Here is a 15,576-nt window from a genome sequence, read left to right on the forward strand (position 1 = left end):
ACTTAAGACTGCATTGTACTCAGCCTTCTTGTTTAAACGGCCTTTAACAAAACAGTGCAACCACCAGCTTTACTTGTATTGAATTTCCTATGTAATCAGCTCTTATAAACTAAGTTAATGCTCAGTTATAATCCTAAGATGCACAGTCTTGCATGCCGCTGATGCAAAGAGATAGGCATGGGTATTTGTAGCTGTGTTAGCACAATCATTGGTTGAAAACACAAAACAGATGTTGAAAGCAAGCTTAGAAAATATGAACTTCCACCATGAATGTTGAATGTCTGATAAACAATGATATTTGTAATACTGGTTGTTGTCTCTGTCAGTTTGGGCCAGTTGTCGTCAGTGACTTAATTCCTTGTAAATCTCTGCTACTGATTTCTGTGATGTGTTCCACTCCTTTCCCATGCGATGCTTTCTGTGCTCTCCAATGAAGACAAAGAAAAGCCATTTGTTAGGGACACACACAGAGCCGCAGAGACACGGATTCAGGAAGCAGCTTTCAGATAGGCACAGATCTAGGCTCATTCAACAGACAGGCAGTGACAGTGGAAGACACAGGAAAGTGAAGAATTCAAATTTAGCCTGCTCCTACTCGAATAGCACTGGGAGAAAGTGCTTGGATTTCTTTCCCTAATGCGACACCAACACATTATTAGTGATTCTGAGTTTATCACTAATGTATTCAAACCAACTGAATTTTGATGTTCAATGTGAGGAATCTCAAATGTTTTAAATCTATGCAATTCAGTATAAATGTCCTTGGACTGCTGGTGACCAAATCATCCTTGAAACTATCTGCAGTTGAAAGTGTGAACAGCACAAATAGAATAGAAACAATTCGAATAAAAATAATTTAAAAAATTCAGCTTCCCAAGAGGAAATGAATTGGTACAATCTGTTACCCGGTTTGAAATAATTTGCAGCTTTATGTGGTTGGATTTTGAGGAACGTCATGTTTTTGTTTGCAGGATTAAGCACGTAGGAAGGTTACTGAAGCACTAAAGTAAATACAGGGAAGAGATAAAAAGCAAGGAGTTTCGTTTCAGGACAGCTGGTGACTGTTCAGAAACAGACTGAAGAATCAGTGAAATAAAAGCTCAGACGTTAAGCCCCAAGTATTAGCATATCATTTTAAGCAGGAATAATAATATTTAAAAAAATCTCCAATTTTTCTTAGATACATGTTTAAAGCACTTTTTAAAGATTTATTTTTGTGTGAGCACATGGGTGTGTATGCAGGTGCGTTTCCATGTGGGTGTACATGTGTGAACAGATTAGAGATAAACGTTGATTACTTGTCATTCCTAAGGATGAAGATCACCTTGTTATCTTGAGGGGGAATGTCTTACTGGGCGGTGATTCAATGATTGATCCATACCTGCTAGTCAGCAGGACCCAGGGATCCTCCTGTCTCCACTTCCACTCCAAGGACTGAGATTAAGTACACCACCACTCCTAGATGCTTTCATTACATGGATACTCTGAATCAGATGCATATCTTCAATCTTTATGAAAGTCTTTACTTTCAAAAGAAGTATTTTATGGACTCAGCCATCTCTACAACCTTATCTGCTGGTCCTTGAGATGAGTATTTGGTAGTTGGCAGAACATTTGCTGGCTTGGATTCACACTAGTGATTGCTCCTGACCCTTGCTTCTAAAGAGCATATAAGCGTTACCACAGAAAATTACCCATGATCACATATACCTCTTCTGGTATATCAGTGTTTCTCAACCTCCTTATGCTACAGCCCTTTATTACAGTTCCCCATGTCTTTGTGCCTCCAAACCATAAAAATTATTTTGATGCTACTTCATAACTGTAATTTTGCTACTGTTAGGAATAATAATGTAAATATCTGATATGTAGGATATGTGATATGTGACCCCTAAGGGGGTCTTACCCGCAGGTTGAGAATGGTTGTGGTCGATGGACATTTTGAAAAGACTGTGGGGATACTGCTGTCCAGGGGAGAGTCTGTTGTCTGTCATCATCTATTGTTTGTGTTAGCTAATCGAAAATGAATGATATAGCAAAGCACCCACCTGATGTACGTGGGAGAAAATGAATAAAAATTATCATAAGTAGAAGAGAGAAAGAGGAGTTAGAAAATAAGTACACTTTATGGCTAGGGAGGTGGCTCAAGGGTATGAGAACCTGAGTTCAGATTCCCTGCACCAATGTAAAAAACATAAGGTGTATATATGTGCCTGCAGCATCTGTGAGGTGGGAGAAAAAGTGGAGCTTGAGACCACTAGCTTAGTAAAAAAAAAAAAAAGGCCAATATCAGGTCAGTGAGAAAGCCTATCTAAAGGTAGCAAGGGGACGAGTAAAAGAGTGGGACTTCTGACGAACTCTTCTGGACTCTGCACATACATTCACACATAGAAATATGTGCATACACACACACACATGCATCGCAAATACAAGCACAACATTCACACAGAAAAAGAAACCACGCAGAAGTTGAAAATTGGAATGTGAAATGTCATTGTAGGTTTTCCTCATAATGAAAGACAAATTTACTGTTGTTAGACTGACTGCCTTGAGATGGAGAACAACTCACTATACAATCACCTCCTGGGAATCCATTACTCCTTGTCACAGCTGGTAGCAATGAGCATGGATCTGACTTAACTCAATGTTATAACCACAGTAAGAGAATCTGTTTCAGTGTGTATTTTTTAAGGCTTTATTTTAGTGTGTGTGTGTGTGTGAGAGAGAGATAAAGAGAGAGAGAGAGAGAGAGAGCGAGAGTGAGAGCGAGAGCGAGAGCGAGAGAGAGAGAGAGAGAGAGAGAGAGAGAGAGAGAGAGAGAGAGAATGTTCCTGTGAGTTTGTGCATAGAACCACAGGTGACTGCAGAGACCAGAAGAGAACAATGAATGCCCTGAAGCTGGAGTTACAGTTGGTTTAGAGCTACCTAATATGGATACTGGGAACAGAACTGGGGTCCTCTGCAAGAATATTGATTGCTCTTAAACCCAAATCATCTCTCCAGCTTCAGGTTCCATGTTGTACAAAATTATTTCAGTGAAAAGCTGGCATTCATTGCAACCTTCTATGTTCTGAACTTTGCTTTGGCAAATCAAGCTTCTGCATTTCCAGGCAGCAGGGTAGAACATAGGTCAATTGGAAAATAAATAGCTCGACTCTGTGCTTTGAAAGAGATGTCCCAGTTTACCCTATCCCGTCAATCTTCTTTCCTTGCCAAAATCTGAACATTGCCCAGTGAGAGAATATTTCAACCATTGATATGAAAGAACTCATTTAATTTAGCTACTACACCCTGTTTGTTTTTAATGACTGGTGGAGAAACTATTTGAAATAACCTGCTTCATTGACAAATGTACAGTGTTTGATGGTAAGGAACATTGTGTATTATTTTCCTATTTTCACTCTTTTTCCTCATATGCTTAAAACAGCAATTGACAATGCTTCAAGAATAAATGTGCTTTCAATTCTTTGTGGTATTTTCTATAATAGTGATTGCAAGTTGACATTGTTTTTCCCAGCACCTTTACAGAGCCTTTTGCTCACAGTCAATGCATTGGAGCACTTTCTACACCAAGAGAGCAGCTATAAAGCTCTGCTGCATTCTCTGGTAGGGGAAGGACATTCCCCACCCACTCCAAAGATATCTACTGAGTAATTAAAGTAATATTTGAAAAGAAAACTGATTCTAATCAGCTTTCAAACTATGATCATGCCCTTGCCGAATCTTTCCTTTATGAATGTACTTCTCCTGAAGCAAATATAATCATGAAACTCCCTGTTTGTCTTTACAGGAACTGGGAAGTAACAGCCCCCCACAGAGAAACTGGAAGGGAATTGCCATCGCCCTGCTGGTGATCTTGGTAGTGTGCTCACTCATCACCATGTCTGTCATACTGCTAACACCAGGTAATCTATGGCTCTTTCTATCTTTGGATGGGGCTGTGGTGCATAATCATGATGCCTTAAGATGGTGGTGGTATATGGTCTATTTGGGCAGATTAACACAGTCTAGATGTTTTGAATGTATAATTAGACAACTTTGCTAATGGTATGGTGATTTTGTATCTTGAATATTATGTGCCGTGTTGGGTGAAGCTGGAACATAAGATACATAAAATGAGGATGTAAGGAAGACCCATTATCTCCATTACTACCCAAATGTTTGTTGGTTTTAAAAATGCCTAAGCCATGTGACTCTTGTATTTCAATATTTATAGAAATTTTATTACAAAGCACACCAAACTAGGAATGAATCCATATGTCCTTCAATGGATTAACAAATAAATAATAGAATAATAGTCCACAGAGAAATAAGTCAATGCTCAACATACACAAAACACACAAAGCCATGTGTGTGCATAATGCTAAGTGCAAAAATCTAAACCCAAAGTATTATTTATTATACATAAACATTTATAGAAACAGCATTCAAATGGAATTCTCAAAAAGAAAGGGGAAAATGGGGCCTATGGATGTAGTTCAGTTAGGAGAATGCTTGACTAGCACACATGAGACCCTGGATCCATGCCCAGCACTATAGACTTGAGGAGTGATGGTTCACAGCTATTATCCCTAAGGTGCTGGTAGAAGTACACATTTATTCTTGGCTATTTTGGTTAATGCCAGTTCAGGATACATAAAACCCCAAAGGAACAAGATCTTAAGAAAGAGGCTAAGTTTGAATCTGGTTACAAAATTGTTCTAGGTGTTGATTGTATTGGTGCTGAGGCCCTTTGTAAATGCAGTAAATAAGAGTGATAGTACACTCTATTTTCGTTGAGGGTTGAAGATTGAAGGTGTGGAGTCTGTGACTGTGGATGATAACCAAATTTATGGACATATAGAATATGAGAGAGGTAGAAATATATCACATGAGACTGATCAGAATGTGGAGACTTTTTCCCTGTGCACCTTTTCATCAATGGTGTCTTGATACCTTAATAAGGATAGTCCCTGCAATAATCTTTGGAAGGAATCTTTAGATACTTTGATATGGAAATCATCATGGCCGTAGTTCTTCAATGGGTACTACTTCAATCCTCAGAAGTTTTACTGTTCTCTAGTAGCGGTTAATAAAGGAGGCAGAAGTAGTAGGTTCCCCAAGGCAGCTTCCAGAAAAGGACAAAGCTGATATGCTTCTGTAGACCACCCAAGTGTCTTTTGCAAAGCTGAAATAACTGTGCTTAGTTTTCTGAAAATATAGTCATTTCTGGAATAGGATTGAGTAGCTTGAGTCTACTGAGGAGCACAGTTGTGACCTCTTGCTGTTGCTTTGTTTACACTTCACTCCTACCCCAGTTTCATCATTATCTAAATCCGTAAAGACAGTGGACTTATTTCCTCTTGAGCAAAATGTGATTAGCAAGGACTCCACTTTAGAGTCATTTACTCATGTAATTATAGTGACTAATTTACATAAATGACAGTTATCAATCACTCCAGCATGGAGGGAAATATTCCATCTTTGTAAAAATGGTGATTTCCTAGTGTGTAAACTACCAAAAATTAATAGTTGATAGTTTATATTTATCCTCTGGAGATCCTGAGAAAGAAAGGAAGGAAGCCAAAGGGAGCATAAAGAAGAGACAAAAGTAATTGAAGAAATACGCAACAAAAATGATTTCTTGGAAAGAACTGGCTTGCCTGGTACGCTCCGGGGAGCCTCCCCCTCACTGCCTCACTCGTGCATCTGTGGTTTGGTGTAATTGAGCAGTGTGATGGCTCTAATAAGTGACTGCAGCATGCCAAGAGGCTCCGCTCCAGGAAGATGAGCTTCTGTTCAGATGGTGTTTCACTTAAACATAAGAATTTGAGCATAATTACAAAAAATGAACCACTTGCTTTTGCTGTCTTGAATGGGTGCCTATTCACCAGATGCGAAAACCTGGTTCTACGATTTCTGTGCTTCTTTTGAGCTCATCCTTCCAATCTCATTCTGCTGCCTTTGACTTAGTGTTTCATTCTCTCAAATTGTTTCCTCACTCATTTAATGAAAGACATATGTGTGTTATATATATATATATGCATATATATTTAATATATATACATATATATATATATAAAGGTGAATTATTAGAATGACTTACACAGTATAGTTTGTATAGTCAGAAAAGCTGTTTGACACTGGAAAGGTGGGGAGTCTGATAGTTGCTCAGTTCCAATCTGGTGTTGAAGGCCTGGCGTATTTCCAAGTAACTGTTGATTTTCAATCTATTTTGGGAGCCCAAGGAAGTTTGTTCTAATCCTGCAGCAACAGTATAGAAGAGCATACAGATGGGAAGAAGGCAAACTCTGGGTTCACTTGACACTGCCTGCCTCACTGAATAAGGTAGAAAATGAAAGAAGACCCTGATCAGCCTGTGACATCCAAATATGTATGTACATGTATGTGTCCACATACATGTAAAGAAGCATGCACATACATGTACACCACAGCATACACAGAAAAAAGGAGAAAAAACATTGGACATTGGTAGGTTCATGTGGAGATTAAACTATATTGTAGATGTTCTGCTTTTAATCTGCTCTCTTGCTGTTTTAAATTTTAAACACTGTCTTCTCTTCCTGTTATATAAAAATAGAAGTCTACAAAATCTTCACACATACCCAATTCAAACACTGAATTTGCATATGACATTAGTCATACAGGTGATAGTGACCATTATTGTTTTAATTTGTAATTTTTCCAGTGTGTTTCACATATTCAAATGCCATTGGAATTTCATGTTATTTTTGGTAGAGATATTATGAAATAAAACCAAAATAATTATGGTAGATTATGGTGTATTAGCAAATAGATAGCCATGCTACCACCACTACTGTTTACAAACCCAAAGGTCAGGGAAGGCAACATAAATGGATATGATGAGGATGCAAATTTTTCACTGGTCTGTCAGGGATGAAGGTATTCTAAAGAGACACGTTTGTCCCACCTGTTGGCTGACAGATTAAGAAACAAAGCACCCCATGGAACTGGAATTTACCTAAGTAACTATTGCCTCTCAAATGCCTGTCGTGTAACATAGTAAGAATAACAGCAACAATATCATTATGGCGACCAGTCCATTATACATATGTGAATCCAGTTTACACACACTCTTTCTGTGTTATTTTCACTTTGAAAAAATTATATTTAGGTTTCTATATTTTCACTTTGAAAAAAATTATATTTAGGTTTCTATAAGTGAGTGCCTACAAAAGATTAACTCGTCTGAGAAATTATTCAGAAGCTGCTTTTCTCAGAATAGCCTTGGAGTCTGTAGGTAATGCTGAGGAATGCAAGCCTATATCTAGACAAACACATGTTCATTGTAATTTTGGCTTGATTGCAGATTTTATTACAGTAGTAATTTCAAACAGGTGCCTCAGTCTCTGCTTGTCAGAATCTTCTGTGCCTTGTGAAGAGATGGCTTGATAATTTTTGAAGACTGAGTTAACCAATCAAGCATTCCTTTTAAAAGGAAGCATTTCTGAAAGGAGAAAAAAAAACTTCACTCAATGTTTAATTGAAGAGTCGAGTGCTTGAGTACATTAATAGAACCTGAATAATTTTTTTTAGCTTATGTTAGCTTTAATAAATAATGGGTCCTTATGATTTTAATTTCAGCAATGGGAAGGCAGAGACAGCAGACCTCTGTGAGGCTGAGGCCAGTCTGGTCTACATAGAAAGAGACATTGTCTCAAGACAAATGAACAAACAAAAACCCAAAAGAAGGAGAAGGTGGGAACTTTTTGCTTTTAGAAGGCAATGAATGTAAGGCCAATAATTATATTCTACAAACATAGTAAAAATTTCTTTTCACTTAAAGGCATAGTAACCATCTAATATGAATACATTTTTTTCTAGTATCTGCTCTACATCAAAAGTGTAGCAGGGACTAGAGAGAGCTCACCTGTTAAACTGCTTGCCTTGAAAGTATAAAGGCCCAAGTTTGATGGTGAGAATGTGGCTGTCATACCATGTTCGTGTCATTTAAGCACCAGGAAGATGGAGACAGAAATTCTTGGTGATCTAGAACCATTCTGTTTTAGATCATTGTTGGACTTTAGACCAATGAGATACCCTGTGCCAAAGGACAAAGATATGGAAGATATTCCTCAAGAGAACATTGGAGATTGTACTCTGGCAATCACAAAATGTGTACTTATACAAACATACATGACCCTCCCACACACATATCAACATACTTGTGTGCACACACATATGTTTTTAAAATGTGAGTTATCATGTTCTGAAAAACATTTTATGAGGAATATGGTCTACCAATTTTGGCTTGCTTGTGAAACAGCAGTGCCTAGTCTTTTTAGTCACAATAAAAAGTTTTGTAAAAGATATCCATCAAGTTCTTCAATTTGTCTGTCGTGTTGAAATAACACCCTGTGGGTTCTTTATATGACACCATTATTCAGCTTCAGTGGGCTGGTGCCCTTGATTTCATGTTTCTTATCATGGCTGACTAAGGCTGAAATTGTAGAGTCCTGACACAGTGTCTCGAATGTTAGCTCTAGCTGACATTCCTATTGCAGAGTTTTCATTACTTTGGTACTCGATAGATGAGCATATGACATAGATTTTTTTTCAGACCAATCAGAGTATGAAATGTATCAGACATTTGTATATAATCTCAGTTTTAGCAGGGAATACCTTTGTTTCTACTTCCTGAAGTAGTCTCAATTTTAAGACTTTTCTAAGTGGTCCAATCCATATAAGGAAATAGTTTGCAAAATCCTAGACTAAGTATATTAATGTTAAGGTAGAACTGTACTACCTGGTGGAGTGTAGAACCCATCAAGGTCACGTAATTCACTGGAGTCAAAGGGTAGGACTAAGGATAGAAGGAACCAGGTAGATGCCCACGACAAGCAACAGAACCAAAGTTGAGGTTAACACTTAGGGAATCATGCCTTTGTTTACATAAATATCACCTAATAGGACAATTTAACTTTTCCACTGAAGTCATTATTAAAGCTTATAGAGTTTATAGCTGGATAAGACTGACCATGACTTTTCTCTTCAACTGCCTACATAGAACCTTTCAAAATATGAGAGATAGCCAGCAAGGAGAAAGCTGACTGGTCAGTACCAACTTGATTTTTGATATCCTATGACCAAAACATGTGGCTGCCTTCAACAACTGGGTTCTATCACCATGATCTGGTGGGGAAATAAGAGTGGGGGCAATATCCTGTGTTGTTTTGAAGATATCTGCAATATGTCTGATGAACATCTCAAGGGGCGATATCCCATAAATGCCACTGGGCTTTCAGTCAACATCTGGCTTCTTAGAGGAACATGATCTCCTGTGTAGGGCAAATCCAGTCACACTTTCATTTTAGTAAGATTTTTTAAACCTCCTCACTGCTAGTTATTTCTTCCCTCCCCTGTACTCCATCTTACTCTCCTATCCATGTCCACACGTAAGCCTCCATCCTCTCTGATTTCAAGCCCATTCCAGAGGAGAAAAAAACATGCATGACACTGTAAAGTTGACTATAAAGTCATAGTTGACAAGCTCACAGGTCTCAGTGTGCTCAGTGTGAAACTACTGTCAGTGTCTTGAAAAATGAATGTAATATCAAACTGCCTCCTAAATGCCCTTATCCTTACCCACAGATTAGTCCAGCTCTCAACTTCCATCTGAAAAGTTGCTTTGAGGTTGATGCTTTGAGGTGAAACTCACAACTAGCCATAGTGCAGAGGAAATGTTAGTGAGCTGTCAGCCACAAATGGGACATCAAAATTATTCCCCTCTCCCTCAGTCCCCAAGGGTCAGTATAGAAAAGGAGACAGAACAATAGTAAAGGCCAGAGGTTGAAGAAGTCAAGAGCAAATTAATGTCTTCTAGGCATGATGGGACTCTTGTACAGTGGCTATGCTTGTTTGCACAACACACGAACAAAATCAAGCCAGTTAAACATTCTAGCATTGATAAAGGAGAGACTTGTGAAGGCCCCTCCTAACTGAGGAGTTATTGACAGTTGATGGTCTCTGTGTGAGGGAAAGGCAGTTTTATTTGTGGATATGGGTCCTGGTAGTTCAACTGTGCTCCAGTGAATGGGCCAAGACCCCTGAGTTTGTGAACAGTACAAATTAGACTTCATGGGATCTAAAAACATTGAAAAAGAGTAAATGAAATTGGGAGGGTAAGAGGAGTATTGTGGACCTCAGAGGAGTGGGAGGTGAATTGAATTGAAGTACATTGTAGGCATGTGGAAAATTCTTTAAGAATTATATGTAAATAGATAGATATAGATAGATTGTGTGTGTGTGTGTGTGTATTGTAAAACAAGTCAGCAACCCAGCAGATTTGAATGGCTTTTGTAGAAAGTAAAAAGCAAGCAAATGTAAATAAATTGACCTCAGTGTCAGAATGACAAGTTGATGTTTCAGCCTTGTGGCGATACATTTTTATGAAAACATATCTTGAACCATAAAGGACTAAACTTTTGGTAGACCACACAACAAAAGTCATCTAAGACCATATACTTAGCCTGCTGTCATACTGTGTATTCAACACGTGTAAGTTTACCCTGCCTATAAAACAAACAAACAAACAAACAAACAAAATTGATGTAACCAACTTTGTTTAATTGGATTTCTGTTGTCATCAGTTTTTCAACCTAAGCTAAATGAATTGCTTTACACTTATTATACTGTCTTCTATGCTACTGAGTCAGAATAATTGTGCATGTGTGTGTGTGTGTGTGTGTTATGGTAACCATTCATTGAAAATATCCAATGTAGTTGATGAAACCGTCAATCAACTCCCCATCATATATGTCACAAACCTCATAGATATAGTTTGATAATATCTATATGCTGTTCTGAGTCCACTGGGTGACTTTTTCCTTTTTATACTCTGTTACAGAGGTCTGAAGAGAATCCATCATTCCTTTCTCATGTCATGTTTTCTCTGTTGATCAATAAATGTTGAAGTTTTTTGTTTGGGAGAAACAGTAGGTACAGACAAGACACTCATCACAGATAGGCTATAGACTTGCCAGTAACCACAAACTACAGAGAAATGGGAGACACAATGAAAGAAACGCAGAATTCAAATTTGGACTCATTCATAGTCCATGTAATTCAAGAGGACATCAGTGTTATAATTCCTTAATATGACACTGATGCATCTGAGTGTTCTCTGAGCCTATGTTTACTACGTGACCCGACACCAGGCCTTGCTGTGTGCAGCACTGAGATGGAGAATGCTTCCTATTTCTACTCACTGTGACAACAACCAGAAATATGCAAATGCCTTGAGGCCTTATAGGAAGAACTTTTATAAATTTGGGCCCCTCAGCATTTTATCATGAATTGCAATTGTGGGAGGAGGTGGCTCATTTTCTTCAATGGTGTTGACCATTGGTTAGTTGCCCTAGCTCTAAATTCAGTAATCACATACAAAAGAAGACAAGGAAGTAGGAGTCCTTAGTGAGAAGAAGGAGGCCAGTGGGGGTGGGGCCAAAAGAGAGGAAAGAGTCAATAAAAATGACTGAAGTGTATTACAGAATTGTATAAACTTCAATAACAATTATTATTTAATTACAGTTAAACTACTTTCTAAAATAAAGTCTCTAATATTAAAAATATATCCATCTGCTTCTGTTTGGATAAAAAGAGATAAAGACATATATCTGAGCATAGCTTTAGATGACATTAAGGATTTGATTGGACATTTGACAGCTGATCTGTTTCTGTTATACAGACATTCAGAGTAGGTTGATCCCGGTGACTATTGTTTGCCATTGCAGTAATAGCGCCTGCTAAGAGTCAGTTACAATGTCATGTTGGATTATGCTGCAAACAATTTCTTGGCAGCTGTAATTTAACAGGTGTCATTAAAGCATGTGACCTGTGTCTTAAAATGTCAAAGCAGCAATTAAACTCTCTCATTATGCTTTTATGAGGGGAAAATAATATTTTACAGATTTGCATGGCCCATGCATAAACAACAACATCAAACAAGATGCAATTTGTTTATTTTATTTTGTTGAATTAGAAAAGGAGATTGTGTTATGTTGATAGGAATTATGGGATGCCTCTGCTTGTTTACTTTTCCAGGAACGGTACAGATGAGCACACAAGAATGTCACATTGCTCAGTACGATTAGCCTGCCAAAGAGAAAACAAATGGCAGCCTAACAGTTTCCCTCGAGTAAACGAATTGTTATCTTTAAAGCTTATTTATATTTTGTACGCATGCATGCTATGTGTCTCCGTATGCAAACACTCACAGAGGTCAGTCTGTAGGGGTCATCAAATCTTCTGGAGCTGGAGTTACAGATATTTATGAATCACCTAATATGGGTGGTGTCAGGAACCAAACCGGATCCTCTGCAACAGCAACAAGTGCTTTTGACTGTGGAGCCATTGCTCTGAGTTCCATTGCTGCTTGTTAAATAGACATTTCTGACAGCTAACAAAAATGGAGTAAGAAAAAGTTACAAAATTTTATTTATTTTTCTGTTACATTTTTTCTAATATTTTAAAATGTCCAAAATGTAACAGAAGAAAATTTAGTTTATATGATAATGTGTTTAAGTTTGCAAAGGTCAGAAGAAATCCTATTTTAACCCATAACATTTATTACAGCTTCCCACATACCAGATGCTGTACTAGGTGTTTGACATGTACTATTTTATCTAACTTTCCGCTACTAACATGAAGTAGAATATTTATTCATATTTTTCAGTATTTGCTTGAGTTTTTTTAATTATGATAGTTAATATTAAATTGAAAAGTTTATATTTGCAAATTTTATTTAATTATTATTACATGTATGCTGTGCACATATGGGTGCATTGCTAAACAAGAAAGGACAACCTTGTAGAGTTAGTTCTCTTCCATTACTTTCCATGACTCTGAGGGGATCAAACTTGCCTTGTCAGCTTTATATGCAATGTACCCTACATATTAACCCATCTCACCAACCTCTGGCAGGATGGAGAGTTATAGCGGATATATATCTGGGTACATCATTGAGGGGGTACTTCGATCAAATGAACTGAGATGGGAAAACTCACCCACAATGTGGGCAACAGCTTTATGTGCCCTTGCGGCAAGACTAAGCACAAAGAAAAAGGTGAGCTGAGAACCAGCTTTCATCTCCTTCAGCTTCCTGCCTGTGGATGCCATGTGAGCAGGCTCCTCATGCTTCTAAAACTGTTACTTCTTCTACACGATGGACTGTTCCTCCAAATGAGAACTTAATACATCCTCCCTTCCCTAAGGTACTTCTGTCTGAGGTTTTGTCACAACAGCCACAAAAGCAGCCAATATGCATGTTAGCTTTATGGTCCAGTTCATACAGGGCAAATGCAGAGGAGTAAAAATGACACCCTGGGCTTCTGGGCTAGACCATGAGTCTTGGGCTTTATAAAATAGCTTGTGGTTCATTCTCTTACTTGAAAGAAGATAGGGACCAATATATTCCCCCAAATAAGTAAATACATAAGCCAAGCTTTGCTACGTTCTGTTTCTTACTTTTTTTTTAATGAGTAAAAGTCAATCTTGAAGAGGAAAACATTGTTGAGAAATTCAATGTGACACAGGGCAAGAGAGAGTTGAAAAGGTGAAGAAACCTAATGTAAATTTTTATTTTACCTGTCATAACTTTACTGAAAGGTCAAATGCCTTGAATAAGTATGAGTATGTATTTTCTCTGCTAAACCACAATATATTAAATTGTATAACACAGTGCAGCATTATATATTTTCCTATACTTTTAGTCTTTTCTTCTAAAATATTTTTTATTTTATCACTAGAAATGTTTCATAGATGAATAGATGATAGTAATAAATAAGTGAGTGATGGGTACTTATTGTAGATGATACTTCAATGGAGAAATGATAGATCTAAGGCTCCAGCCTTAGGTGTTATTCTTCCACTTTCATGGTTCCCTTCCTACTTTCACATCCTACACACAAACGCGTGTGCACATGTGCACACACACATATGTACGCACACACAGACTTCTATTTCTGCTAATGAGAGGAAACATGAAGAGTTCTTCTTTATGTATCTGGCTTATTTCACTTAATGATATAATAATGATCTCCCATTCCATCAGTTTTCCTGTAAATATCAGGAACTCATTCCTCCACTATGTATTTTACAGCCACATAAAAATACTGTTGTGTTTGTAAAATTCCACACTTTCTTTATGTGTTCATCTATTGATGGGTTTCTAGGCTGGTTCCATTTCTATGAAACTGTAAATAGCACAGTGATAAACTTGGATGTGGTATGATGACACACCCAGCATACCCAGGAGTGTACTGATATACCCAGGATGTATCCAGGGGTGGCATTACTGTGACCTATAAGAGCTTTATTTTAGGTGTTTTAAGAAAGCTCTACAATGATTTCCATGGCACTTTACCAGTTCATATTCTCACCAACAGTTTGGAGAGAAGATAAGTAGTGGCCATAAGGGACAGAAGACTATGGACTAGAAGGATAAATATTAGCAAAGTATAACTGCTTTGACAATACCACAGAGAAACTCATTGTTGCATGTGCTAAATTTTAAAAAAATTAAAGTTAAAGAATAGTACTTTTAAAAGTATTGTACTATATTTTATCTTTGCTCTGGAAAATGACAATTTAACCAGGATGATTTTGATTATTTTATCATTCCTACATATATATATATTAATATTATTTTCCATTTTTTAAATTGATCAGAGAAGTGTAATTCCTGCCCCATTCAAGAAATGTCTAGAGAAATGGGAATCTGTGAGAACAGACTTGGGATATCCTTCTTAAAATGGAGAACTATGCTCTTAAATCTGTGGACCACAAATTGACTTTGGCATGCCAGACACTGCTGCAGTGTCCACAGCTACAGCCTCCTGCCTTTTCCTGGAGAGAAAGTCTCACCAATAACAATAAATTTAGGAAGACAAGGCTAATCCACTTATTTTCTATGCTTCACAATTCAGCAGTTGAGAATCATAATGATTTGAATTTTTGCCTCTCTTTCCATCACAATCTTTTATCTTTTCTTCTGTGACCCACATTCTGGGTGCGGGTGATTGTATGTATGACTCACATTCTGAGTGGTGGTTGTGTGTGTGTGTGTGTGTGTGTGTGTGTGTGTGTGTGTGTGCAGCTAAATGACACATCATACAGCACAGAACATGCAAGCACTCTTTGCATGTAGCTGAACACACTACAGCATATGCTTATAAATATGTGGCGGTGAACACATGCAGAATCAGAGAAGGACATCATGTACTCTATTTTTTCACCCTTTGTCTTATCGCTTTGAGACAAGATTTCTAGATCAAACTTAGAGCTCACTGATACAGCTATTGCTACTATCCAGCTTCTACTGGAGAATGCCCTACATCTTCTCAAGGTTGGAACAGAAACATTCAGGATGCTCTCCTGGAATTTATATGCCTTCTAGGAATCTGAATTCAATTGTCTCAATTTCATGGCAACACTTTAGCCACCAAGCAATGCTCCGCATTGTGCTTCTCTTTATTGTTAATTTCTCAATTAACTGCACATTTTTTGTTCATTTATAGATGTATTTAGTGCTTTAACTATCCTCTCATTTATTTTTTA

At 37.6% G+C, this 15,576-nt stretch overlaps 1 protein-coding gene across 1 annotated transcript in view; it reads left to right on the top strand.

The window, feature by feature from the left end:
• The window catches only part of Dpp10 (dipeptidyl peptidase like 10), a 714,980-nt gene that overhangs the window by 143,423 nt on the left and 555,981 nt on the right, over nucleotides 1-15,576 (top strand). Inside the window, exon 2 of the mRNA XM_050161474.1 lies at nucleotides 3,791-3,905. Within this exon, the coding sequence (XP_050017431.1) occupies nucleotides 3,791-3,905 (115 nt within the window). The remainder of the gene's footprint in view (nucleotides 1-3,790; nucleotides 3,906-15,576) is intronic.

The sequence above is a fragment of the Alexandromys fortis genome, unplaced genomic scaffold (assembly GCF_014885135.2).
Source record: "Alexandromys fortis isolate MF-2015 unplaced genomic scaffold, M_Fortis_MF-2015_v1.1 scaffold_109, whole genome shotgun sequence".
Classification (NCBI taxonomy): domain Eukaryota; kingdom Metazoa; phylum Chordata; class Mammalia; order Rodentia; family Cricetidae; genus Alexandromys; species Alexandromys fortis.